The sequence below is a fragment of the Salvia splendens genome, chromosome 6, assembly GCF_004379255.2.
Source record: "Salvia splendens isolate huo1 chromosome 6, SspV2, whole genome shotgun sequence".
NCBI classification, from domain to species: Eukaryota; Viridiplantae; Streptophyta; class Magnoliopsida; order Lamiales; family Lamiaceae; genus Salvia; species Salvia splendens.
This window is the reverse complement of record NC_056037.1, coordinates 37,060,371-37,085,027: the sequence shown is the minus strand read 5'-3', so window position 1 is coordinate 37,085,027 and position 24,657 is coordinate 37,060,371. Positions and strand designations below refer to the sequence as shown.

General features: G+C 41.0%; 4 protein-coding genes across 4 annotated transcripts; 1 reads left to right on the top strand and 3 right to left on the bottom strand.

Annotated features, from left to right (window-relative positions):
• Positions 1 to 440: 440 nt before the first annotated feature.
• On the top strand, positions 441 to 2,231 carry LOC121807608 (uncharacterized protein At4g14100-like). The gene is made up of 2 exons (XM_042207873.1): positions 441 to 986; positions 1,894 to 2,231. The coding sequence occupies exons 1-2, from the start codon at positions 542 to 544 to the stop codon at positions 2,082 to 2,084; spliced, it is 636 nt and encodes a 211-aa protein (XP_042063807.1). The 5' UTR covers positions 441 to 541; the 3' UTR covers positions 2,085 to 2,231.
• A 237-nt stretch (positions 2,232 to 2,468) lies between these two features.
• LOC121807605 (protein NRT1/ PTR FAMILY 6.1-like) lies at positions 2,469 to 6,331 on the bottom strand. The gene is made up of 4 exons (XM_042207871.1): positions 4,513 to 6,331; positions 4,212 to 4,429; positions 3,540 to 4,120; positions 2,469 to 3,460 (listed from the first exon to the last, which is right to left on the bottom strand). Exons 1-4 carry the CDS (start codon positions 4,718 to 4,720, stop codon positions 2,575 to 2,577), a joined length of 1,893 nt encoding a protein of 630 aa, XP_042063805.1. The 5' UTR covers positions 4,721 to 6,331; the 3' UTR covers positions 2,469 to 2,574.
• A 103-nt stretch (positions 6,332 to 6,434) lies between these two features.
• On the bottom strand, positions 6,435 to 9,740 carry LOC121807607 (peptidyl-prolyl cis-trans isomerase FKBP19, chloroplastic-like). Its single transcript, XM_042207872.1, has 9 exons — positions 9,564 to 9,740; positions 9,292 to 9,417; positions 8,458 to 8,543; positions 8,319 to 8,369; positions 8,041 to 8,121; positions 7,908 to 7,952; positions 7,001 to 7,056; positions 6,793 to 6,868; positions 6,435 to 6,711 (listed from the first exon to the last, which is right to left on the bottom strand). Exons 1-9 carry the CDS (start codon positions 9,688 to 9,690, stop codon positions 6,610 to 6,612), a joined length of 750 nt encoding a protein of 249 aa, XP_042063806.1. The 5' UTR covers positions 9,691 to 9,740; the 3' UTR covers positions 6,435 to 6,609.
• A 4,846-nt stretch (positions 9,741 to 14,586) lies between these two features.
• Positions 14,587 to 17,517, bottom strand: LOC121809336 (transaldolase-like). The gene is made up of 7 exons (XM_042209910.1): positions 17,195 to 17,517; positions 16,739 to 16,910; positions 16,544 to 16,593; positions 15,814 to 16,114; positions 15,364 to 15,552; positions 15,077 to 15,259; positions 14,587 to 14,991 (listed from the first exon to the last, which is right to left on the bottom strand). The coding sequence occupies exons 1-7, from the start codon at positions 17,377 to 17,379 to the stop codon at positions 14,746 to 14,748; spliced, it is 1,326 nt and encodes a 441-aa protein (XP_042065844.1). The 5' UTR covers positions 17,380 to 17,517; the 3' UTR covers positions 14,587 to 14,745.
• Between the last annotated feature and the right edge of the window lie 7,140 nt (positions 17,518 to 24,657).

Here is a 24,657-nt window from a genome sequence, read left to right as displayed (position 1 = left end):
TAAGATGGTTCATTTCTTTTTAGATCCAAATAGTTTGAATATCTTATTATATATTTTTCGATGTGTCTACAATTCAAAGTTATTTTTTTTCACTTAACTAAGTTATACTCAGATCACATCATAAAATGAATGTACTTTATAAAAACTGGTCACATATTTTACCACTCATATTCCTTCATATTTTTATAATCTTCATCACGTCAAAACAAGACATTTTATAGTGAACTTAATTAATGCTCTAGTAGTAGTAGTATTTTTCAACCCAAAAGCATTTTCTCTCTGCTCTAAATATGTTGTACTCCTTAAAACATGTGCCCGACTCAACCGGGACTGCTAAAGCGGGACGGAGGGAGTATCTAATACGAAACGATGGAATGATATGTACGCATTGTTGATGCTCACAACAAATTTCATAAATTTAACTAGTACGGGAGTACTACTTAATATTTGATGAATCACAAAATACAATAATTAATCTCCTTATCCAGAGAGTGGAATTTAACATTCTATCCACAAAATTAGCAGAAACAGTCCACAATCAATGGCTTCCTCCGCCACCTACGCTCTCCTCCTCCTCGTCGCCGCCTCCGCAGCGGCGGCATCCCCGACACCTGCGGCGTGGCCGCTCCAATTCCACTCCATCCTATACGTCAATTACAGCGGATCTCTCAGCCTGATCAACCTCTGGTACGACTGGCCCAACGGCCGCAACTTCAACATCATCCAAGACCAGCTCGGCTCGGTTTTGTACGATCTCGAGTGGAACAACGGCACCTCCTTCTTCTACTCTCTCGATTCCGCCAAAACCTGCAGCTCCTCGCAGCTCGATGTCGGTATTCTCCGCCCCGATTGGCTCGACGGCGCCGAATACCTCGGCCAGGAGAGCGTCGACGGCTTCCTCTGCAACGTGTGGCAGAAGCTTCGTTTCATTTGGTATTACGAGGACGTCGTCACCAAGCGCCCTGTTCATTGGGAGTTCTACACTGGTAAATCGCCTTATTTTGATTTGTTATCGTCTTTTAGTCTTTGTTGGTTGAATTGATCGATTTGATTGGCGAGGGTATTGTGGATTGTTGGAGTATGAATTCAGAGCACAACTTTTAACATTAGAGTTATTCTGCTATTTGTGGCGTAGGTTTATGCAACTGTGTTTTTGGCGAATACAAGTTAATTGCTACTACTACTTTAATGGATAGTATTAGGAGTACTATAATTGGGGCAAATTGCCAGGAAAACGGTGAAGGTTGGTCAAATTCTGATGTGTACCACCGAAATGCGAATTTATTTTGGTGAAATTGTATTTGAAATGGCAGCTGGAAGATCCTCTGTGGATGTCGTCCGTCAGTTAGCGATGGCGTCTATTTGTAGAGAAAACGATGGCGTTAATTGAAAATCATCAACAATACATTAATTATTTTACTTGCAGACGATCTATTTTTGGCCATTGGATAACTGCAATTAAAACTAAACTTCATGATTTTTATGACTGATTTATAGAGTAGCGTGACGAACCAGGATTTGACGTAGAATTAAATATAGACTCATGCACAAGATTACTTAGTAGATTTCCTTACTGTAGCATTTCCACTGAATCACCAAATGCGAGAGTTGGAAGTTGCCCGTCTTTCTTAGTAGATATTATGAAGCCAAAATCAATGTTTACTGTCACCTTTCAAGTGATTTTCTCGTATAGTATGCTTTAGAAGTAACCTTTAGGTTTAATTTAGAACATAGCAAATGATATCTCTACAGTTTTTGCTCGATTTTTTCTGCTCTGAGATTGAGGGGGGTTATTTTTGGACTGGAGGACCATGTCGCTGCTCTTGTTCGATTATGGAATTCTGTCTGATGAGATATGCAGTTCATTTCTTTTGTTTATCCCAATAACTGCAGGAAGATCAATCCATGTAATGACTTTTGACGTGGGAGCTGTTCTTGAAGACGAGAAGTGGCAGGCCCCTGTATATTGTTTCGAGAAGAAAGAAACTCAAACTGATCGTAGATCTGAGTACAAACTCAATGTTGGTTACTTTGAACCGCAACTTAAAGGGATTCTAGGAGGGTCAATGCAGCTCTATATGTAATCTTGCTCATAATACTTCACTATCTACTTTGTCCTCTTTTCTGATTATCTGATATACTGCGAATAACTAGCGAGTTGTGGTGCCTACGGCCCTTGTGCATTCTCCAATTTTCATGACTGAAGAAAGATTGAGTTATATTTCATCTAATTTACTTGAGTTGTTCTAAATTCCATTCAAAGCAACTTACCTGTGACTGTTTAGATTGTTCTTACTTTGTATTTGATTCATGTACGTTGTCTAAGCATTTGTTATGATCTTGTATAATGAAGTTGTTTATTTAAATGTTTTAAGAGTAGAGTAAAATTTGTTTCTCAACATCTCAGAACAGTGGGCATTTCAGCAATGAAACTGTAGGTTTCTGTAATGAAGCATTTGACATGTCGATGAGCTATTAAAGAGATGCCGTTGCTTGATTAAAGACACTGGCTGCAGTTACAATGTACATGAAAATGGAAGCAGGAAATAAAACATCAGTCTACAGAAACAAATACTAAGGTACTGTATGATCCCTGATGCTAATTTGCACATTTGCTTGTTCTCTTGTATCTGTCACCTGTTTTGCTCTATACTGATACCTATGTGCTGCGAACAAAAACGCGCAGAAATTGATCACGCTCATAACTGTAAGCAGCCAGTAGAAATTGTCGAACCGGCCAGTGTTTATATTCTGAGACAGCCAAGTGGGTCTTCTTTTCTCTTCATTGCCAGTGATAGACTTGACGATGTTGTTGAGTATGGTGGCTGCAAAGCAACCCAAACCACCTGCAACGGCAGCGTATGCAGATCCTATACTTCTCATGGCATCCGGCGCCTCTTCATAGAGAAACTCCAGTAATCCGACAATGCAGAACACTTCAGCAATGCCGATCAAGCAATACTGTATGAGCAGCCAGTATGCACTCAGGTCAGGCATGGGGGTCAGGAAACTGGCCTCGTAGCCGTGTTGTATGGCATAATGTCTCCTGTACCTCTCAAAGATTCCAGCCCAGGCCACGGACACAGTGGAGACAGCCAGGCCGATGCCCACCCGTTGCAGCTGAGAGGCACCATGAGGATGCCCTGTGATTTTCCGGGATAAGGGAACAAAAACTGAGTAATACAGTGAGAGCAGTAGGAATATGCTGAGTCCAGGGAAGACCGGCATGCACGTTACGGGCAGCTTCAGATGGCCCATGTGAGTGTTTAATGTGTAGGCCTGCTGTACTGATAGAGTCAGAAATTCTGTTAAGATAAGGTTGAGCATAATGGTGCAAGCTGGAATTGGGACCAATTTCAGAAGGATCTTTATCTCCTCGACTTGTGTGACCGTGCAGAGCCTCCAGGGGCTCGGATCAACGCCGTCTTCTTTCAGCTTCAGAGCCGCCTTGTCCAAGCATCTGCAGGTTTAAAATTGATGCAAAATCTTCAGATCAACAGATGGAAATGGTGTTTTAATTCTTTCGTGCAAACACTTACCTGAAATCATCAGTATGCGCGATCTTGCTGCTACCCTTCACGGCTGATCTTCTGCCTGGAAGCTCGTACAACCCGACTATCTCGCTGCTCTGAAATGATGCCTTTCTCTTTCTAAAGGCAGCTGCCAGGACTTGTGCCACCCGGGTTAGGGGGCTTCCACCGGGTAACCTGTGCCTATACAGAGGAGTTCCGATAAAGAAAACCAGATTCGACATGCCCATAGCTATGGCCAACGAACCAAAGGCGCTACCCCATCCGTGTTTGATCTGAATGTACACTACTGCTGTGAATGCCACGATTGCTCCAACGGTGACTGAAAGGTAGAAGAAATTGAAAAATCTGTCGAGATGCTCCTTGTAGTCCTTGCTTCTTTCGTCAAACTGATCAGCGCCAAAGGATGAGACGCACGGCCTAATACCCGCGGCCCCAAATGCAGTAACGTAGAGGACCACGTAGAGGTATAGCATCTGCCATGGCTCTGCAGGCTCACAGTTGCCCATGAGAAGAGCAATCTGGTCACATTTGTCTTGATTTGGCATCAGACTGGTCATGGTTGCACACAAGGTAATTCCTGTTAAACCCTTTTATAAATAACAAACATTGAGTTTGATATATCAATCTATCAATATATGAAGAAATGATAATGAAATCTGAAGAATTGGGCCTTCTTACTGCAAGATAGATGGTGGTGAAGATGGCTATGGTCCAGTATCTCCCGAGAAAGGCATCGGCGAGGAAACCACCAAGCACGGACGAGGCCTGTGATATCCCTAAGAAGTTGTTGACCGCGTTAGCAGAGTCCTCGAAAGGGCGATGCATCACGTAGAACATGAATGCCACCATGTTCACAGACAGACCAAAGTAAGCCATTCTCTCCGCCATTTCATTCCCTGCAAAGTTTGTATATAATCAAGTAATTTTCCAATCTCTCAAGAAAAAAAAAAAACCAACCACACATTTCCCCTCTTATTACCAAAAATGAAGAAAGCAGCAACCCAACCGCCGGTCTTGGACACGCTCGCCTCGGTAAGTGGCTTTCCGAGAATGCTCACCGGCGTTGCTCCGCTCGTGTAGCCGCCCCCCAGAGCCGTCCGCCTGTCGTCGGATTCAAGAAAGTACATCCCCAGCCGCTTCCTCCGGTGAGGCGCCTCGACCGGCGACTTGATCTCCAGAGCAGCCATATGCCTATGGCCCTGTGCCCGAGCCTCAATGCTGCTACTTATATGCAATGCGGCCAATAAATTCGGTCACATTTTTTCTTCATTTATTTGGTGTGAAGACTGTTGGGGTGAAGAGAATCAGTTGCTAACATATATCATTAATGCAGCTGCAATAATGGTTGGAAACACAATCAGAATCTACTCTCTCACCAAACACCTGCAAATTGGACTAGCCATCATCTTCCACAATCATTACAGGTATGCATATCTTCAAAATATAAGTGTAGATAACTATTTTTCATGATCATTATTTGAATTGACTTCAAACGTAAACTTCACGGGTTATCATAGATCTTGAGAGTACTAGGAATATCATTTCATTTGAAGGGAAAAGGTGTATTGAGATGGACCATTTTTCACAGTGATGACAGGCTACGAATCAGGGTAATAATAAATGTAATAAAGAGTGATCCAACTACTTGAAGACCCTAATAAATAGACGAAGAAAAAAATCAAAAGTAAAATCTGCAAGCATTAATTGAAGCAGATGAGGGGAAAGTGGTTAGTTGGCCTCAGCCCATCTATCTCACTGGTTTTCGACTCCAAACACAAAATCCATTAATTAGATTATCTACATTCCACTATCCAAATTTATCATTTTTTTTCTTTATGATAAATGTGATATGCTACCTCTGAAAAAAGTCTTGATTTTTCATTTTTGTTCCATCCATCAAAATAGAAAATTAGATTTATGGTAAGTTTCTCTCCCTAATAAGGAATGTCTCATTTTTGCATAAACTATACTCCCAACTAATTGTTTACTCTACTTTTTTTTCTTACTTTATCAATTTTACATTACATTAAACTTCCACTATGAAATACTATTTTTCGCTAAAAGAGGTTGTATTATCAAAGCCCATCATGTTCAGTTGCTGCAATTAATTTCTTGGGCAATACACCCACACCCACATATATATTGGGCCCAATATCATGGGCTAAGCCATGACGAGCCCAAATAATTGATATATAGGTTGTTTGAAGCTTTAGTCCCGTTGCCCGTGCATGTATAAATTATTTCAGTCGAACACTCGAACTAGATACTCCTATGTTCTGATTAAGATTCAGCCCTGTTGGATTACATGATTTTATGAACTGTTGTCCACAAAAAATAGTCTAATTAGTGGACGGTACGAGTTTTAATGAGAAATCGGGAAAGAAGGAGAAAAAGTGGGTAAATTAAGAGAGAGATGGGGAAAAGTGGGTAAATTAAGAGACAGATGGAGAAAAAGTGGGTAAAGTTTAGAGATAAATTTTTTATTTTTAGAAATATGACTTTTTTTTAACATCCAAAAATAGCAGAATGAGACTATTTTTCTTCTTTGATGTACATCAAAGAAGCCCTCGAACTCCATGACAGCAGTGAAGCCACCAAATGACTGTCTGGGCTTTTGTACAATATATTTAGGCCCAATTAGTTCATATTATATGTATGATTTGTTGTGATGGAGTATTTTTCTCTCGTTGCAAACTGTTACGAAGATTACATAGTGAAATCCTTATATTGACATCGCCCTTGTAAGTAGGTACATATTGTATCAAAATGAGTAACAATTTATATGTTGTCTTATTATATTTATAATTACTTCTGCATTTACGATTTCTTAAATTCAATGTGTTCCACTTATTTTGTTGCTCTAATTTGATGGATTATTACATTCTTTCCGCTAGCAAAAGCTTCTACCAAAATTGTTGAACTTGACATTGCAAGTGTAATTAAAATATCAAATACAATTGCACAACATACGAAATCAGATGGTTTCAGTGACTTCAACTCCAAAATGGGATAAAATGTGTACCTCTCCTCTCGTCAACTTCAAGCTTGATCCTTCGACATGAGAAGAAACCAGATCTTAGCCTCTGTTGGGGATGATTTTGAGGAGTTCGATATCAAAGAGGAGAGTTTTATCGATCAATCCTTGGTTCCTCAGCACAAAATCCAGTGCCCTTTGACCCTTCAATCAAGAGTAGTAAAATTAAAGCATTCAACAAGAGATGCAATGAAGCAACTGTAAGTTACGAATAAAGAGTAGTACCGAGAATGTCGTTGGCCTCGGACCTTTCTTGTTGAAGTCATTCTCAGGGTATCCTAGTTCAGGGGGAACAACGATCCTGAAACAATATTCCAAATACTGTGAGTTACAAGAACAGAAAACTCACCTAAACCGCATCTTGTGTTGCTATTGATACCGACTACTGTTACTATGATATTGGAAGGCAATGGATTGGAGAGAGGTTCATCACCTTCGTATGCCACCTAGAGCCATGCCTGATACAGCTTCCTCAAACGCTGGGATGACCTGAATATACATGCACAGACCAGCATAAGCATGGGGAGACACGCCCACTTAATCTTTGCATAGTGAATGATGCGGTAAACGGGGAAACAGACAACCTTTTACTTGTAAAAAAGTTACGCCAACCAAGTTAGCATTTGGTAACTGTGATAGAGCAGGTTAATAGCTTTTATCTGGTCTTAATCGTGCATTTGGTGCACATGTTAGTCTTAGTGAATCATGTGTTATTTTATAGCCCGGGGAAGCCTGCCTTGAGGCCTATATTTCAGCCTAAAAAATTAACTCACCATTTTGGTTGGTTGCACCAACAGCTTTCAGCTTTGGGAGCTGGACATGAAATTACTTAGCTGCCCTCCATCTTTCCCGCTCTAAAATTACGCAAATATATTATTGAAGGTATTTTAGTCCGCACAATTTAATATTGTATTCTATCTTTTGCACCAAACATGAATTAAAGATAATGTGAATATTTATATAAGCTACTAAATACATCAACTAGATACATAACCAGCACTAACCATGATACATATCATGGTCATTATTCTATGTAACATAGATAGTCTACCAAGCGAGCCATAAGAGTATGGTGAGCTAGTTTTCGTTTTCCCTCTCAGATTGATGCATTAAATCATATATGAGCTTCTCTAATCAGGGATATGAGATGGTTGAAGATGTCTCATTAGTCCGCAATCCAGGATATTTATTACTATATAGCTCTGGCTTATTTGGCAGCTATACAACTTTTTACATGCGACAAATAAGTCTCAGAAATTTGTTGGCTTAATATAAATGTAAATATGAACCTGTGAATATGATTTATAATGCAGGACAACAGTTATAGAGATATATCCTACCTCTTGTGATCCTAATCTGAACTTGTAGAACTCTTTGTCATCGCCCTGCGTGAGAAAACAAATAATAAGGCACAAAGACGAAAAGAACGGCAAAGAATCCAACAAGCAATAACATATGGCACGAGGGAAATACAACGAACGAGCCACCCTTTGTCTTGTTGCGAGCTTCAAATATCCGGCCATAGTAACCAATGGTGAAACCATCCCAATCGACCTACATGGATTAACCAAATGATTTTTTTTGTTCTGTTATGTACGTGAGTTGAAATGCTGATATCTTATAGCAAGTTAATGGCTTCTGAAGTAATAATCATAAGAGAGTTAAGTATATACTTTTAACATATCAAACATTTTCCATGATAGTTCCTTGAAATAGTCACAGTGAAAACAAACAGAAGATGACTGGCTTACCACGACGACTTCTCCTATCTTTGGAGTGGGGCCAGTGCCTTTTCGCAAGTCCTGCATGCACTTTTCAAGTAAGGAGCAGGAACGGTAACAAATGAAGATAAGCACACTCTAAACAGTTGCATGATTCCAGAAAAGTAACCTTATACTGGAGACCCGAGTTTGTTTCTTCGTAATCAGGATACCTCATCTTTGTCTTGCCATAATCCTTTCCACGCAACGCTGGCACTGTATGCTCAAACAGTGAGCCTACAATTAGTCTTCAAAGCTACTAGGCTGCAAGTAATAATAAGATAATTATTCAAAGAACTGTTCATGTGCTATCCATTCCAACACTTAACATAGTGAAGTTTCACTAGTTAAAGCCATTTTAGATTCTTAGTCTTACTCCAATTTAGACTATTTCGTCCTCGTCCATGTACGTTCTAAAAAAAGGGTAGTTAATTTTTTCAAAACTTCAATAGGAATCTTCAATAAGGCTACAGTCATTGTAAACTATAATCAACAAAAAAGGTATGCAACAGAGACAATTAGTATGTTTCTTCTTAGATATCTACATATTGAATTTATATTTGCAAATGATTATATTTATTTCTGTTAACAATAGCCATTATTCCTCTGATAAGAAGCTTAACCAACAGCTATAAATTGATTGATTGAATGCTGGATTGGTCACATTTGCTGGCATCCATTTTCCCATTTCCAAGCAAATAAGGACTTCTAATTGATTGATTGAATGCTGGATTAATCACATTCCACCTCTTTAGATAGGAATATAGCTCATCCAACTATTCCAATGCGTATTGGTTTCCAAAATTCATCGCATAAATTGCTTCCTCGATTAATTTCATTCACAAAACCACTACGAAAATAATACAAAAACAAAAATAAAACAGATGACTGGCATTGAGGGAAAAATTAGGGCGAAAAGTAGAACATAGTGGAATGTAAACGAAGATGAAGCAACGAATATTACTGTCAGCGAATTCAGATGCGATGGAAGCTGCATCACTTTGAGAAGCGAAAGCCGATGCTGCCAATAATCCAATCGAAGACATCATAAGCTGTCTCCGATCAATCAGATCCGAGCTTCCAATCTCGTCTTCAAGGATTTGCACACAAAAGGAAGGACAAATCGTCACGAAATGGAATTAAAAAGTGAGGATAAACTGATGCTCATATAGCTCAGTATAAAAAGGAGAACCGAGGAAGGAAATTAGAAGAAAAATGATTGGTGAATGAACTAACCGGAAGAGCTTGAGGAGTCGGAGAGACTCCGACAAACAATGCGCAGGCTCGAGAGCCGAGGAGTTGAGGCGGAACAGTTAGCCGGAAAAAACCGAGGGAGAGCTCCGACGGCTGACATCGAGGCCATTATTTTCAGAGAGAAGTTTCTAGTGGAGTTGGCAATGCTTCGCGGGAAGATAACGGCCTCAGATTTTCTATTTACCGATTAATTAATCAAATGCCTATTTGGCCCTTTCTTTCAAATAGTTGGCTCATGCCCACCTATTATTATGTCCCCGATCATGTCTAATATTGTCATTTCATTCCGTTCATTTGTTCGCACTTCTTGTTTCATTTTCTTTTTACTATACATTCACTTTGTCACATCTAAGTGAAAATATTTCCTTTCTGGCATACAATGTAATGTTACTCGTTTGATAAGAAAGGCACGATATGAGAAGATATATAAATAAGATAAGAAATGCAGATTTCATGTCAAGATATATAGGCATAAGATTTTTTTATTGTTGTTTGATAGAAAATATGTTATCTAAATTTATATAGTAGTATTAAATAATATTGGCTTAACTTGATAAATTGGTAGGTTACATAAATATGGTTAAAATTATAATTTGGCAAGATTAAGGCGGACTCTTGTCTTATGTAGGGCTTTGAGTTAAGCTTAAATATGATATCAAACAATTATAAATGTCCACATATAATTCTCTATCTTGGTATTACTATCTTATCAAACACGTCCTATAGTATTGTATTGTGAGTTAAGTGGAGAGAGTCTATAAGAGTGCGAAAAAAAATAGTGTGTTATTTCTATTTTAAAAAATTGTATATCATTTAAGATTAGATATTCCTAAAAAAATGTTCCACTTAGAACTGAAATTACATTTCATTAAGGTTCATTAAGGGTGTGTTCGGTACCATGGAATTCAAGCCTTGGAATTGGAATTAGAGCCTTCAATTCCAATTCCGTTGTTCGGTAATACAAAAATACGTGGATTTGGAATTGAATTCCAATTCCATCAATTCCAATTCCACAGATCTAATTCCATACATATACAAAAGAATTGTAATTCAATTCCACAAAAAAACCGGTCAAAATTAAAAAAATGCGCGGATCCACTTCCGGGTCAAAATGTAATCGGGTCATATAAAATAGAAAAATATGCAGCGTGTTTCTCTCTCCTCTCTCCCTCTCTCTTCGCGTTCCCTACTCTTTCTCTCCCTCTCTTCGCCAGCGCCGTTGTGCCCTAGCCGCTTCTCTAAGATCGATTGAAGGATAATCAGGTACTCGATTGATGGATACCGTGAGTTTCGTGTTTGATCGATTGAAGTTTCTTGTGAACTGCGTCCAACTTATAATGTAGCTATCTTTTGTTTCACATTAGATCTTAAGAGCATCTGCATCGCGTCTCGATGTTGTCTATATCTCGTCTCGGAGAGACGAGACGGCAACGAGACGGCGATGCAACCATCCAACTCGGTCTCGTCTCGCCGCGGAGAGGCAGCGCGCGAGACAGCTCACCACGCGCGTTGGCCACGTGGCGAGCTCTGGTTCGTCCGTGACGCCCACTCTCCGGTCCGCGAGTGGGCGTCGTCATGCTGATGCAATAAATAAATAATTTTTAATTCGATTTTAATAAAAAAATTTAAAATTAAAAAAACGGTAATATTACCGTTGAACGGTAAAAATTTTTATTTTTTCTTTTTTTTATTCTATAAATACTTCTCTTTCATTCTCACTATACACACAAACACACATCTATTCTTCTCAATTCATCTCTCCTTTCTCTCCAATTTTCATATCAAAATGTCCGGCGACGGAAAATCTGGAGGCTCCGGCGCCTATGACTTGAACACGTTTGGCGACTGGGGACATGTACAATGTCTTGGGTGCTTCCGGTTCCGGTTCGTCGACACCGGGCACCCAAGGTTCGTCGACGTCAGCGGCGTACCAACCACCCTATTTTGATGTGGATGCATACTCTCGTCCCTCCGCCCCGAGGTATGGGCAATCGCAGGGATTATCCCAAATTAGGGAGGATTTTCCGGATGAACCCAATCCGGAAGGAGGGCGAGGCGGTGGAAGCTGCGGGGGTCGCGCATTCGACGCCGTGGAGGAAGAGGAGGAGGCGGCCGAGGAGGAGGAGGAGAATGTAGGCCGTCATCCATACAGTCGCAAGGACATGATGACTCTGTTCAACGCTTGGGTCAGCGTCTTGTACGATCCCATCATCGGGAATCAACAAACCCGCAAGTATTTTTGGGAAAATGTCACCGACGCCTACAACAAGAACAAGCCAAAGGGGTCCCGCCGCCGCACCATGAAGATGCTCCGCAGTCATTTTGACTGAGTCGACAGAGATGTCAAAAAATTTTGCGGGATCTACAAAAATGAAGCGGCGAATTACCAAAGCGGAACCAGTGGAGCCGACATTCTGAGAGCGGCTATGCGAGTCTTTTTTTACGACAACGGCAAAGAATTCAAACATGTCGATGTTTGGGAGGCGGTCAAAGACGTTGAAAGGTGGGCTGGCGGTGTCCAGTCCAGCACAAGCTCGAGCTCGAAATGCATAAAGCACACGGCGGGTGGCCAATACTCGTCTAGTGAGGGCGGGTCAAGCAACACTTCACAAGAGGTTGAGGGCACGACCACCGATGCAGGGGGCTCCTCCAGTGGGCGCCGTCGGTCGCAAGGGACCAAGGCGGCGAAGGCGGCTGAAGGGAGGAGGGGCCGAGGCGAATCAAGCCAGGCGGGCTCGGTCTCGAACACCCTATTGTCCATGTATTTGACCGCCACGATGGCTGACACTTCCCGCATGACGTCTCCCCAATATCAAGTCCATCTTGCCAGAATTGAGTATCTGGCAAGACAAATTGGTATTCCGCCTACAGTGGCTTGAGTGCACCGCCACCGCCTTCGGAGGATAGTTTTTATAATTTATATAAAATTGTTTTTTAAATTATGTATTTTAAATTTTTTTCCCACTTTTTTATTATGTGTTTTTATTTTTTTCACTTTTTATTTTTTTAGGATTTTAAATTGTAATTTTATTTTATTTAATGAATTGTGTTTTTATTAATTGAATTTGTCGGAAATAAAAATAAAAAATAAAATTAAATGAATAGTTAAGGGATGAGATGGTTAAGAGACGGTTAAGAGATTGGGGGATGCAGGTGTTGTCTCTTAGTTAGAGATGGGGTAAAAAGTACAGTGGGCCCATGAATAGTGAAGATATGAGACGGTTAATTGACGGATAAGAGACAGGGATGCGGATGGCCTAACTGGTTGCTGCTTCCCCTAATTTTTCAATTCAAAATTGATTTTTCCTTGTCGGAGTACTACCCAAATTTGGAGGTGTGGATCAAATTAGGGGTTAGGGTTTTATGGAAAAGTTTGATTTTATTGAAGAATGATTATCCATTCATGACATTGTAACTATTCTTTGAGTATTGCAATAATTTCTTGAAGCTCTTTTGTTAAATTTTGTGGAGAATTCTTTGAATTTGTTGATCATTAGGGTTGATAAATTAGGGCTCTTCTGATTTAGGTTTCATTTTGCTTGTTATCAGGATGTTGTAATTTTTAAGGAATGTAATTAGTTCTAGCTATGGATGTTGTTGGAAAAGATGCTAGTGTTGAGCCTTCTAATGCAAATGATGATTCGGTAAACTACAACAAGATTCTGGTTTCATCGAGAGGGCAACGAGATTCTGGTGAGCTTTGTTGGAAAAGATGCTAGTGTTGAGCCTTCTAATGCAAATGATGAACCTTCTAATACTGGTTTCATCGAGATGGTAGCAAGATTTCCATGCTTCAGTGGGGGGAATTTTGGTGAAATGATGAACCTGTTTGCTGTTCCTGATCAGCTGAATCCGTTCTTGTGGGACATGGGTGTGGTTCACTTGCTGAGACATGAAATGAACATGGCCGAATTGTCCAAAGAGGGAGGTCTGTTTCTGGGGAAAAGGGAGCCCTTTCAAGAATGAGAAGAGGAACGAGAGCTTACATGATGAGGCTAAAGAGGTAGTTGGGGTGTCGTGTAATGACTCTGATGAGGCTAAGTGTAGCGGTCGTGGCCTCAAGAGGAGGTGCCGTGCCTGACAGGGGGAGTCTCTCGGTGAAGGGCTTGGCTCTAAGAAGAGGTAGACAGAAGGGGGGGTTAGGTTTTGATCTTGTTATGTTGTTTGTTATTTCATAGACTTTTGTAATTTGATTCACTTGTGTTTGCATTAACTTATTCAAATAAGTTATTCTAAGAATAATCTTTTTTATTATGTTCTTTAGATGCAAATTTGTTTTTAATATTTGACTTATTAGTAGAAATATATATTATATAATTGACATGATCATAGTTTGTATGTAACATGTCTGTATGTAACTATATCCATGTATAATGCTCGTGTTTGAATTATATAGGCATACACATCACATATATATAACTATATTGTACTCCATGTTGAAAATAAATTATTATTGATTAATTGTTTTAATTATGATATATACTGCTTAGTTTTTAATTATTTTAAATAAAAAAAATTTGAATTTGAATAAATAGAGCTAGAGGAAAAAATTATTAAAATTTTGAATAACTCAACTAAGTTAATAAAAAATTTTGAAGTTTAGAGCAAGAGAAAAAAAATAGAAATGTGATAATTAATAAAAAAAATAGTTACTTTAAAATTTTTGAATTCAAATTCAATTCCAAATCCTTTGTCTTGAGTTACCAAAGGATTTGGAATTATAATACAATTCCATATCAATTCTTTAACTATACCAAACATAGAATCGAACGGACCCTAAGTCATTTGAGTTACATTTCATTATAAAATTATACTCCATTTACAACTGAAAATTAGAACAACTTTTTTTATTCATATATCTTCGTAATTCTTGAAAAACCATAATCCGAGAATAAATGTGTTTCATTTATTTTTATTGAGCAAGATCAATCCGTAAAACAAAAATATTATGAATAGTATTTGTTTGTAAATTTCTAAACTTCATTTTGCTTATCAACTTCAAAACTAGCAAATAAATTATTGAACTATTGATTTAATTAGATTTTGCAACTAATCAAGATTTCGGCTTGTCCACTTTATCACACAAAACACCAAAATATGCTTATTGTCTTGCAGACACTCTCACTCACCCAATGGCTTTCTTATTTCAAGCAATCAAACAAGCTTACGTGTTGACTAGCTTCATCGAATTCGCCTTCTCTTGCATGCTGTCGAGCAAGCTATTGAAGCTCTTCTTGAACGAGTCGACTCCTTCCAGCTCCAGTTGTGACCCGACATAACCCCAGTCTATTCCCAGCTTCTCAAGAGCGTTGTAAATGCCTTCCGCTTCAGACACATTTGCGTCGATAGTCCTTGCAACATTCCCATGATCGATGAATGCTAGGAGCGCTTGATCAGGCATGGTCGAAACCTATAGATACAAAGGGCAAAAGTCAAGGTCAAGAAGAAGATAAAGCAATTGCCCGGGACCACTAATAGAGGATAAGATGGCGTACTGTATCGGGTCCGACAAGAGGAGCCACATACAGAGTGTCCGGATAAGCTGGATTCTTCACGCTCGTTGAAGCCCATAGAAGTCTTTGCTTCTTGGCTCCTTTCTTCACCAGCGCCTCCCATCTCGGCCCCGAGAATTTCTTCTGGTACAGCTGGAAAGCCAGAGCTGCCTGAGCATTTGCAGCCTGTTGAGCAAAATAGATTACAATCAGAACCAATTCTGACCCGATCTTTTTTTTTTGGTGAACTATTAGAAGTTGCTTGTATTATGTATATATCTCGGAACTACCTTCCCACGGAGATTAAGTGCTTCCGGTGTCCCAATCTTCTCAAGCAACTTGTCAACAAGGGAGTCCACTCGACTAACAAAGAAAGAAGCGACACTAGTGACTCGGGAGAGGTCATTGAGCCCAGACGCTTCAAGACCATCGAGGTAAGCATCAATAACTGCTTCGTACCTAGCAAGAGAGAAAATAAGCTGCACATATCCATAAGATCATTATCAGTATCGACAGTTCAAATATGAAATTGGAAGTTTACTTCGAAAAGATCCCTGAAATATCTTGCTAGGCATGGCAAGATATTCAGTAGATCGCATATATTACCAAAGACATGTCACCGTTAATAAGGGGTGTTTCGTAATTAAGTGAAACAGAATACATGATGCCCAATTATGCCCAAAATATTACTAATTCGGTATCACTAGTCCCTTGAAAGTGTGTAATAATAATCAACTCACCGTAACGTTAACGCTTATTCCATTTGCAATAACTTCCTTAATTGAAGGAATGCATGGAGCTGTAGCAGGAATCTTTATGTAGACATTATGACGGTTAACCTTCTTATGAAGCAGTTTTGCAGCCTGTATTGTAGTTTCAGTATCATCGGCAAGTAGGGGTGAAACTTCAACAGAGACATATCCATCTCCACCATCTGTATCATCGTAGATCGACTCAAAAAGCTTGCATGCATCTTGGATATCTTTCACAACGAGCTCCCAGTAAGCCATTTTTATGTCTACTCCAGATTGTACTAGTTCCCTGTATTTAGATTGGAATATAAACTGAAATTTCCAGGGAATCAAGATGAAACATTTAAAGGGCCAAATAACAAAGTACGAATAATTTTTTGAATGAAAATAAAAAAATACCGAATTAGGTGAAGGGGCCAAAATAACAAGGATACACCAACTGTCACAAGTAATGTTGCTACCTAAATAATGATTTAATTCACAATAAACCAACTTCACATACTGCCTTCAGCAACCTAAAATAGAATCTAAGCTTAAACTTTATCATATAAACCTCATATAAAGTCAATTTCCTTGATTAGTATCTTGGCACACTAATATCAAGTAGAGAAGAAAAAGGTTTCGAGGATCAGCTACAACAACAGAATCAAGACATCCGAAGAAACTCTAGAACATTTAACAAGATCAATATTTGTAAATAAACTCAATCATGTCTTACTTGAACTGATCATTGTATGCACTTGATGTACAAATTGCTTTCTGGAATATCTGCAATTTGACACACTAGAGGATTAATAGAAGCCCAAACGAAAAAGGGGTTGTTTCTAGCATTATAAACACTTATACACATATCAGATCATGATATAATTTAAAATGAATAAGGATAGCACATTAACAAATTCATATCCCTCACCGCTGGGTTGCTGGTTACACCTCGAACTCCACTCTCAATCAACGGGATAAGATCAGTAACTGGACGGCATAGATTATCGTACCACGGGCTCTGCCCTTCCTTCTCATAAAGATCATGGAGTGTGGTTCTCTTCACACTGCTCCCATTTCCATCAACTTTGGAGCATCTCACACTGCCCAAATAAATAAATCAACAAAACTCATAAATTATAGATCAATCAATTATACATAGCTTCGAGTATAAACGAATTAAAGAGCTATAAACAAATTAATCTCTTCAATGAATCATGTTAGATGAATTTACCGAAACATCACTTATATAATACGATATCCACAAAATCAACGAGAAAATCAGCTCAGTTCTTTCATCTCCGCGAAACAAATAATTAAAAAAAAATCCAATCAACACCAACACGAGAGTGGGAGGGAATAAGCTGAAGATGAATTGAATGCTTACACCAATGAACCGGTGATTCTTTGGCCAGCACGAACACTGAGCTTGGATGACGAAATGGATTTCTCGGAAATGGCGATCCTTTTGCGAGGATCAGCAAAGCACATAGGCTGCTGCTGCGATGATCTGGTGAAGGTAGTTGCAGAATTGGCAAAAGCTGAGGCGGAGAGCTTGGAAATGGAAGCCATGGCAGATTGGAATGAAGGTGGAAGAGAAGAGACGTCTAATTTGGGGATTAGGGCTTAATTTAATTAAGAGGGATCACTATGCTGACTTGTCTTTACAAGCTACGTAAAGGGCAAATTTGGTAGGTCATATCACAATTTCCTAATTATAGATTATACTATCATTTATCTCATAGAGTGCTTTCCCGGTTCATCATAATTGTCTCATCTGGTATTGATACCAATTTTAGAATAAAGAAATGTGAGTGGAATAACTTGAATAACTTTTAAAATGCTTGTATATGAGTTTTATAATAAAATTTGAGTAAAATGTGTTCATGGATATGAGTATAATATAAAGATGAAATGAGACATGTAATGACATATTTCTTGAAGAGTCGAAATAGTAGTATTAGATTTTTTTTTGTGTAGTCACGTATGCGTGTAAAGATATATGTCTGGTATGAAGTAGTAGAAAATAAGATAAAAATGAGATTTTGTTTGGGTATTCTTTTTCGGAGAAGGAAACAAAAGATTTTGGTATTGTGTAAAAATAAGATTTTGGTATTTTGGTGTAAAAATATTGGTCGTTGTTCGTGATTGGATTGAGTTTGACTTCAAAGATTTTACTAGTGTGTGTTAGAAATTCAGGAATATTGATGAGATCACGTCGCCATCCAATATTGGCGGCTGTAGTGTATGCGTGTAAAGATATATGTCTGGTATGAAGTAGTAGAAAATAAGATAAAAATGAGATTTTGTTTGGGTATTCTTTTTCGGAGAAGGAAACAAAAGATTTTGGTATTGTGTAAAAATAAGATTTTGGTATTTTGGTGTAAAAATATTGGTCGTTGTTCGTGATTGGATTGAGTTTGACTTTAAAGATTTTACTAGTGTGTGTTAGAAATTCAGGAATATTGATGAGATCACGTCCCCATCCAATATTGGCGGTTGTAGTGTATGCGTGTAAAGATATATGTCTGGTATGAAGTAGTAGAAAATAAGATAAAAATGAGATTTTGTTTGGGTATTCTTTTTCGGAGAAGGAAACAAAAGATTTTGGTATTGTGTAAAAATAAGATTTTGGTATTTTGGTGTAAAAATATTGGTCGTTGTTCGTGATTGGATTGAGTTTGACTTCAAAGATTTTACTAGTGTGTGTTAGAAATTCAGGAATATTGATGAGATCACGTCGCCATCCAATATTGGCGGCTGTAGTGTATGCGTGTAAAGATATATGTCTGGTATGAAGTAGTAGAAAATAAGATAAAAATGAGATTTTGTTTGGGTATTCTTTTTCGGAGAAGGAAACAAAAGATTTTGGTATTGTGTAAAAATAAGATTTTGGTATTTTGGTGTAAAAATATTGGTCGTTGTTCGTGATTGGATTGAGTTTGACTTCAAAGATTTTACTAGTGTGTGTTAGAAATTCAGGAATATTGATGAGATCACGTCCCCATCCAATATTGGCGGTTGTAGTGTATGCGTGTAAAGATATATGTCTGGTATGAAGTAGTAGAAAATAAGATAAAAATGAGATTTTGTTTGGGTATTCTTTTTCGGAGAAGGAAACAAAAGATTTTGGTATTGTGTAAAAATAAGATTTTGGTATTTTGGTGTAAAAATATTGGTCGTTGTTCGTGATTGGATTGAGTTTGACTTCAAAGATTTTACTAGTGTGTGTTAGAAATTCAGGAATATTGATGAGATCACGTCCCCATCCAATATTGGCGGCTGTAGTGCAAATTCAAGAAATGTATCAGAAATGTAATCTAATTGACATATTTTTTGAATTTAATGTTTTAGATATGAAGATTGACCAGACAATATATCCCATGCCTAAATATACTTGACTGACTCATGAAGGAAGCTTTAATGCGTGAATCATGTTTACACACACACACACACACACCCATATAAATTTTCCAGATCAGTGATGGGGTACGAACTAAACCCTAATGGCAAGCCCAATAACAGTGACGGCCCATCAGCCCAGAGCCCAAGAAAGAGTATCTGTTCGGCACCAAAGAGTTCGGCACGACCAAAGAGTTCGGACTCAGCCTACAGCTCGGTAAAAGCCGACCAGTCAAGCTCTCCTCTCAGATCGGCAAGAGCTGATCGGTAAAGTCCAGCAGTTCGGTCTCAGCATTCGACCGAACTAGGAGTTAGTGGACTCATGAAAGGCCCCCACGACCTCCGCTATACCCACGATCTATTTAGTGGTACGAAGCAGTTATTGAGCAGTTATTGCTCACCCACGATCTTGTTAGTGGGGCTGCAAACCACGACCTTAGTTCAATGTATAAATAGAACTTAGATCAGATAGAAAAGGGTTAAGCTCTCTAGAGATAAAATACCTTATAGCAAGTCTGTGTTGTAAGCTGTAATCCCAGATCAAGCAATACAATCTTGCCCTCCCTTCTTCCCGTGGACGTAGATTTACTTCAGTAAATCGAACCACGTAAATTCTTTGTGTCGTAGTCTTTATTCTCTACCGGCATTTATTAACATCAGAAATTTGCGGATCCATCACTGGCGCCGTCTGTGGGAAACAGAGAACAAAATTTGTGATAAAGCGAATTTTTGATCCATTTTTTCCACCCAAAAAATGCATACCAGATCGCAGAGTACCCGTATTCCTGCCCGTGAGAACCAGGAGGAAGCCAATCCATCCCATAGGTCTGGAAAACAGCCTAGGGATAAATCCACCACCAGTTCTCATGGCGAAGGAACAAGCCGCTCCAAAAATCGTCCCACTGAGTCTTCACAGCAGCCCGATTTGAATGAGGCTGTCAAGCAGTTTTTGGCTGAAAAGCAGGAGGAATTCTTAACCTTCCTGCGAAAAAGCCAAAAGCAGCCGGAGACGAAAACGACGGATTCTCCTTCTCCCTCCGCACAAGAAAGTCACTACCGCAGTAGTGTCGCATCTCCCAGGAGAAAGAATCCCCGTCCCCCACATGTTCCAGTTCTTCCTCGGTACCGGAATCACAGGAGAACTCAATCTCCTCCATACCGACGAGATATCGGATTCGCCGTGTACGGAGCACTGAAGACTCCGTTCTCGGACGACATCACCCGAACTCCCCTACCACAGAACTACCGAACTCCGTCGATGACTTACGACGGGCTCGTGGACCCTCACGATTTCTTGGGGCGCTATCAATATAACATGGCGAACCAGGGTCTCAACGAGGTCCACATGTGCAAGCTGTTTCCCGAGCTGCTCATCGGGAACGCGAGAAGGTGGTTCGATAGCCTCCCCCAGGGCAGCATCAGATCTTACCGAGATCTAATGGATGCCTTCCACAGGAGGTTCTTTCAGAAAGCGGAAGCCCGAATCACTTCGGCTCAGCTGCTTTCCATTCGTCAAGGTCGCGACGAAAAAATCAGCGACTTTATGACAAGATTCCACAAGGAATGCCTGCAAGTAGACGATCTCAACGATCTGCTTGTCATCTCGGCATTCCAAAATGGAATCCTGCCCGGAGCTCTCTACAGGAAGCTCGTTGAGTGCGGTCCGCAGACAGCTCAGGAAATGTGGGACATTGCGGACCAGTACTCCCGGGCCGATGAGGCAGACCGTCGCAAACGGTCGTTAGACAGCTCATCGACCCGAGGAGACAGAAGGAAGCCCGATCATAGCGATCAGGGGCATCCTCGCCGGACTCCATTTGAAAGAATTCAAAGGGCTCCGGTGCAAGACAGATTGGGACCTCGTCTCAATCCCGAGAAGCCGCCCGCCCAGTTCGTACCGCTGAACAAGCCGAGAGCGGAAATTTTCGAACTGCACTCTGACCTATTCGAAAAGCCAAAGCGGATGACGAAATCAGCTGCGCGCCGACCACAGGATAGCTACTGCTCCTACCATCAAGACCACGGTCACGATACTGAGGAGTGCAGAAACTTGGCTGCAGGTATCGATGTTCTTGTGAAGGCAGGGACATTGAAAAAATACCGAAGCAAGCAGCCAAAGAAGAATAAAAAGCAGAGTGGTGCGAACTGCGCTCCTCAGGATCCGAAAAGGCAGCCGGATCCCGAAGACGATGACGAGCCGCAATATGATGGAGTAATCCAGACTATTGACGCGCTCCCTGCCGGGAAGACCAAGTCGTCCCTAAAGTCAGAACGCAGAGGCTCCAATCGAGAGGAGCCAACGCATAAAAGGCTGAAGCAGGACGAAGTGATTACGTTCTCGGCTGCTGATCCCGTCCCGGCCATCTCTCCTCACCAAGACGCCATTGTCATCCAAGCCGGAGTGGCAAACAAACTGATCCACAGGGTGTTTGTGGATACAGGAGCGTCGGTTAGCATTCTTTTTAAAGAGTGCTTCGACAAACTAGAAGTGGACCCAGCTCGGCTCAGTCCGGCTCCGCTTCCCCTGAAGAGCTTCACCCAGGAGGACACCCGCCCTGAAGGTATTATCAGCCTTCCGATCACGGTGGGGAAAGCGCCTACTAGCTCCAGTACGATGATTGAGTTTTTCGTGGTGAAAGCTCGGTCCCCGTACAACGTCATCCTGGGAAGAGACTGGCTCAACACAGTTCGGGCCGTTTGCTCCACCTATCACCTCACCATCAAGATCCCTACTAAAGGAGGGATAGCGGTCATCCGAGGTGACCAAAAGAGAGCAAAGGAATGTCTGCAAATTGCGCTTAGAAGTGCCGAGCAGTCAGATCGGCACCACCAAGCATAGCAATCACAGCAGCCGGAGTCAGAGGCGATGACCGAAGTCATACCGGAGCCGAACTCGATGACAGTTCAGCTGTACGAAGACGATCCATCCAGAACGGTTAAGATCGGCTTCGCGGGAACGCCCCTACTTCGGGAAAAAACCATCCAGCTCCTCAAGGAGTATAAAGACGTCTTTGCATGGTCTCCGTTGGACATGACCGGAGTGCCCCCCGAGGTAATCACTCATCGGTTAAATATTGATCCTTCAGTCCGGCCGATAAAACAGAAGCAAAGACTCTTTGCGGCAGAACGAAGTCAAGTCATCCATGACGAAGTCCGTCAATTATTGAAGGCGGATGTGTTATTCGAAGTGAAGTATCCTTCGTGGGTGGCCAATCCTGTCATGATCAAGAAAAAGGAAGGAGGATGGCGGATGTGCATAGATTTCACCGATCTAAATAAGCACTGTCCCAAAGATTGCTATCCCCTTCCGAACATAGATAAAAAAGTAGAAGCTTTGATAGGCTTTGAAATTTTTTGTTTTCTTGATCTGTACAAAGGATACCATCAAGTTTTAATGGATGAGATTGACGCTTCAAAAACGGCCTTCATTACTGATTTCGGCATTTTCGCTTATAAAAAGATGCCATTCGGTTTAAAGAATGCCGGAGCCACTTATCAAAGGATGGTAGACAAGCTTTTTCGGCACCTGATTGGAAAGGAGGTCGAAGTGTATGTTGACGATATAGTCGTCAAAAGCAAAAGCACTTCGGAGTACGAACACAACCTCAAGTCCACTCTCAACGTGCTCAAGAAAGCCAACCTCAAACTTAATCCCCAAAAGTGTACCTTTTTGGTAGATTCGGGAAAGTTTCTGGGTTGTTGGGTTTCAAAGGACGGACTCAAGGCAAACCCCTCAAAAGTTCAAGTCGTTCAGAACATGGCAATGCCGAAGTCCATACATGACGTGCAAAGGCTAACCGGATGTCTAGCCGCACTGAATCGATTCCTTTCCCAAGCAGCCGAAAAGCAACTGCCGTTCTTCAAGGTGTTGAAAAAGGCACCAAAGTTCGAGTGGGGAGCCGAGCAGAAAAAGGCCTTTGACGAGCTCAAAAGTTATCTAGCCGAGCTTCCTCTTCTCTCTGCTCCAACCGAAGCCGAAGTAATATTTTTATACTTAGCGGCATCGGATCAAACCATCAGCGCGGTGCTTGTACGAGAAGAAGGCCTAAAGCAGCTTCCCATCTATTTTACAAGCCGAGCATTAAGAGGTCCAGAAACCAGGTATCAACCTCTGGAAAAGATTGCTCTGGCATTAGTAAATGCAGCAAGGAGACTGCGGCCATACTTCTATGCTCACAAGGTATGCGTCTTAACTGATCTGCCACTTCGGCAAGTGTTGACCAAACCAGAAGCATCAGGCAGAATCGCCAAGTGGGCTATAGAGTTGGGAGAGCACACAATTGAATATCTACCTCGGAAAGCCATCAAGGGACAAGCCTTGGCAGATTTTCTTGCAGAGGCAAAGTTCGATCAAGCAATTCCTGTTATTGCCGAACAGAAGGATTCTGCCAATGCCGAACTAGCACAGCCCTTGGAATCCGAAGTAGAGCCGCCGGACTGCTGGAGCGGATTCGTAGATGGAGCTTCAAACAAGATGGGAAGTGGAGCTGGTATTTTACTTGTCGCTCCCGACGGACACGAGGTAACCTACTCACTTCGGTTCCTATTCCCCACTACTAATAATGAAGCCGAGTACGAAGCCCTCCTGGCCGGACTCCAGCTAGCGCAAAGTCTGCTCGTCAAATCTCTCAAAGTCCATTGTGATTCACAAGTCATAGTAAATCACATGTTGGGTACAAGTGAAGCTCGTGACGAGAGAATGAAGAAGTATTTGGACAAAGCGCAAAGCATCAGCCGAAGTTTCTCCTATTTTCGGATAATCCGCATTCCCAGAGCGGAAAATAGCCGAGCAGATACCTTAAGTAAGTTGGCCTCAGATCCGAGCTCAAAGGCGGAAGAATTAATGCATCGAAGCATTGATGAAGCCGAGGTACATGCAGTATCCAGCTCGCCGAACTGGATGACGCCGATCTTGCAGTATCTGGATCAAGGACAATTGCCCGAGGATAAGAGAGAAGCTCGGAAGATCACGTGCCGAGCACTTCGGTATGAACTTCATGAAGGAGTCCTCTTTAGAAAGTCTTACCTCCAGCCGTTATTGCGGTGCGTAGGACCAGAAGAGACGGACTACATCCTCAGAGAAGTTCATGAAGGATCGTGCGGTAGCCACATCGGAGCCAGAGCTTTAGCTAAAAAAGTTCTGAGATGGGGATATTATTGGCCAACCATGGTACAAGAGGCAGTGCAGCTCGTCAAGAAGTGTACGAAGTGCCAAATTCATGCAAATGTCCCAAGGATGCCGCAGACCGATCTATACACTATGCAAAGCCCTTGGCCTTTCATGCAATGGGGCATAGACATAGTGGGACCACTTCCTCAAGCTCCTCGGCAAATGAAGTTCCTTATCGTTGCCGTGGACTACTTCACGAAGTGGGTGGAGGCTGAGCCATTAGCTACGATAACGAGCTCAAAGGCATTGGACTTCGTCTGGAAGAACATAGTGTGCCG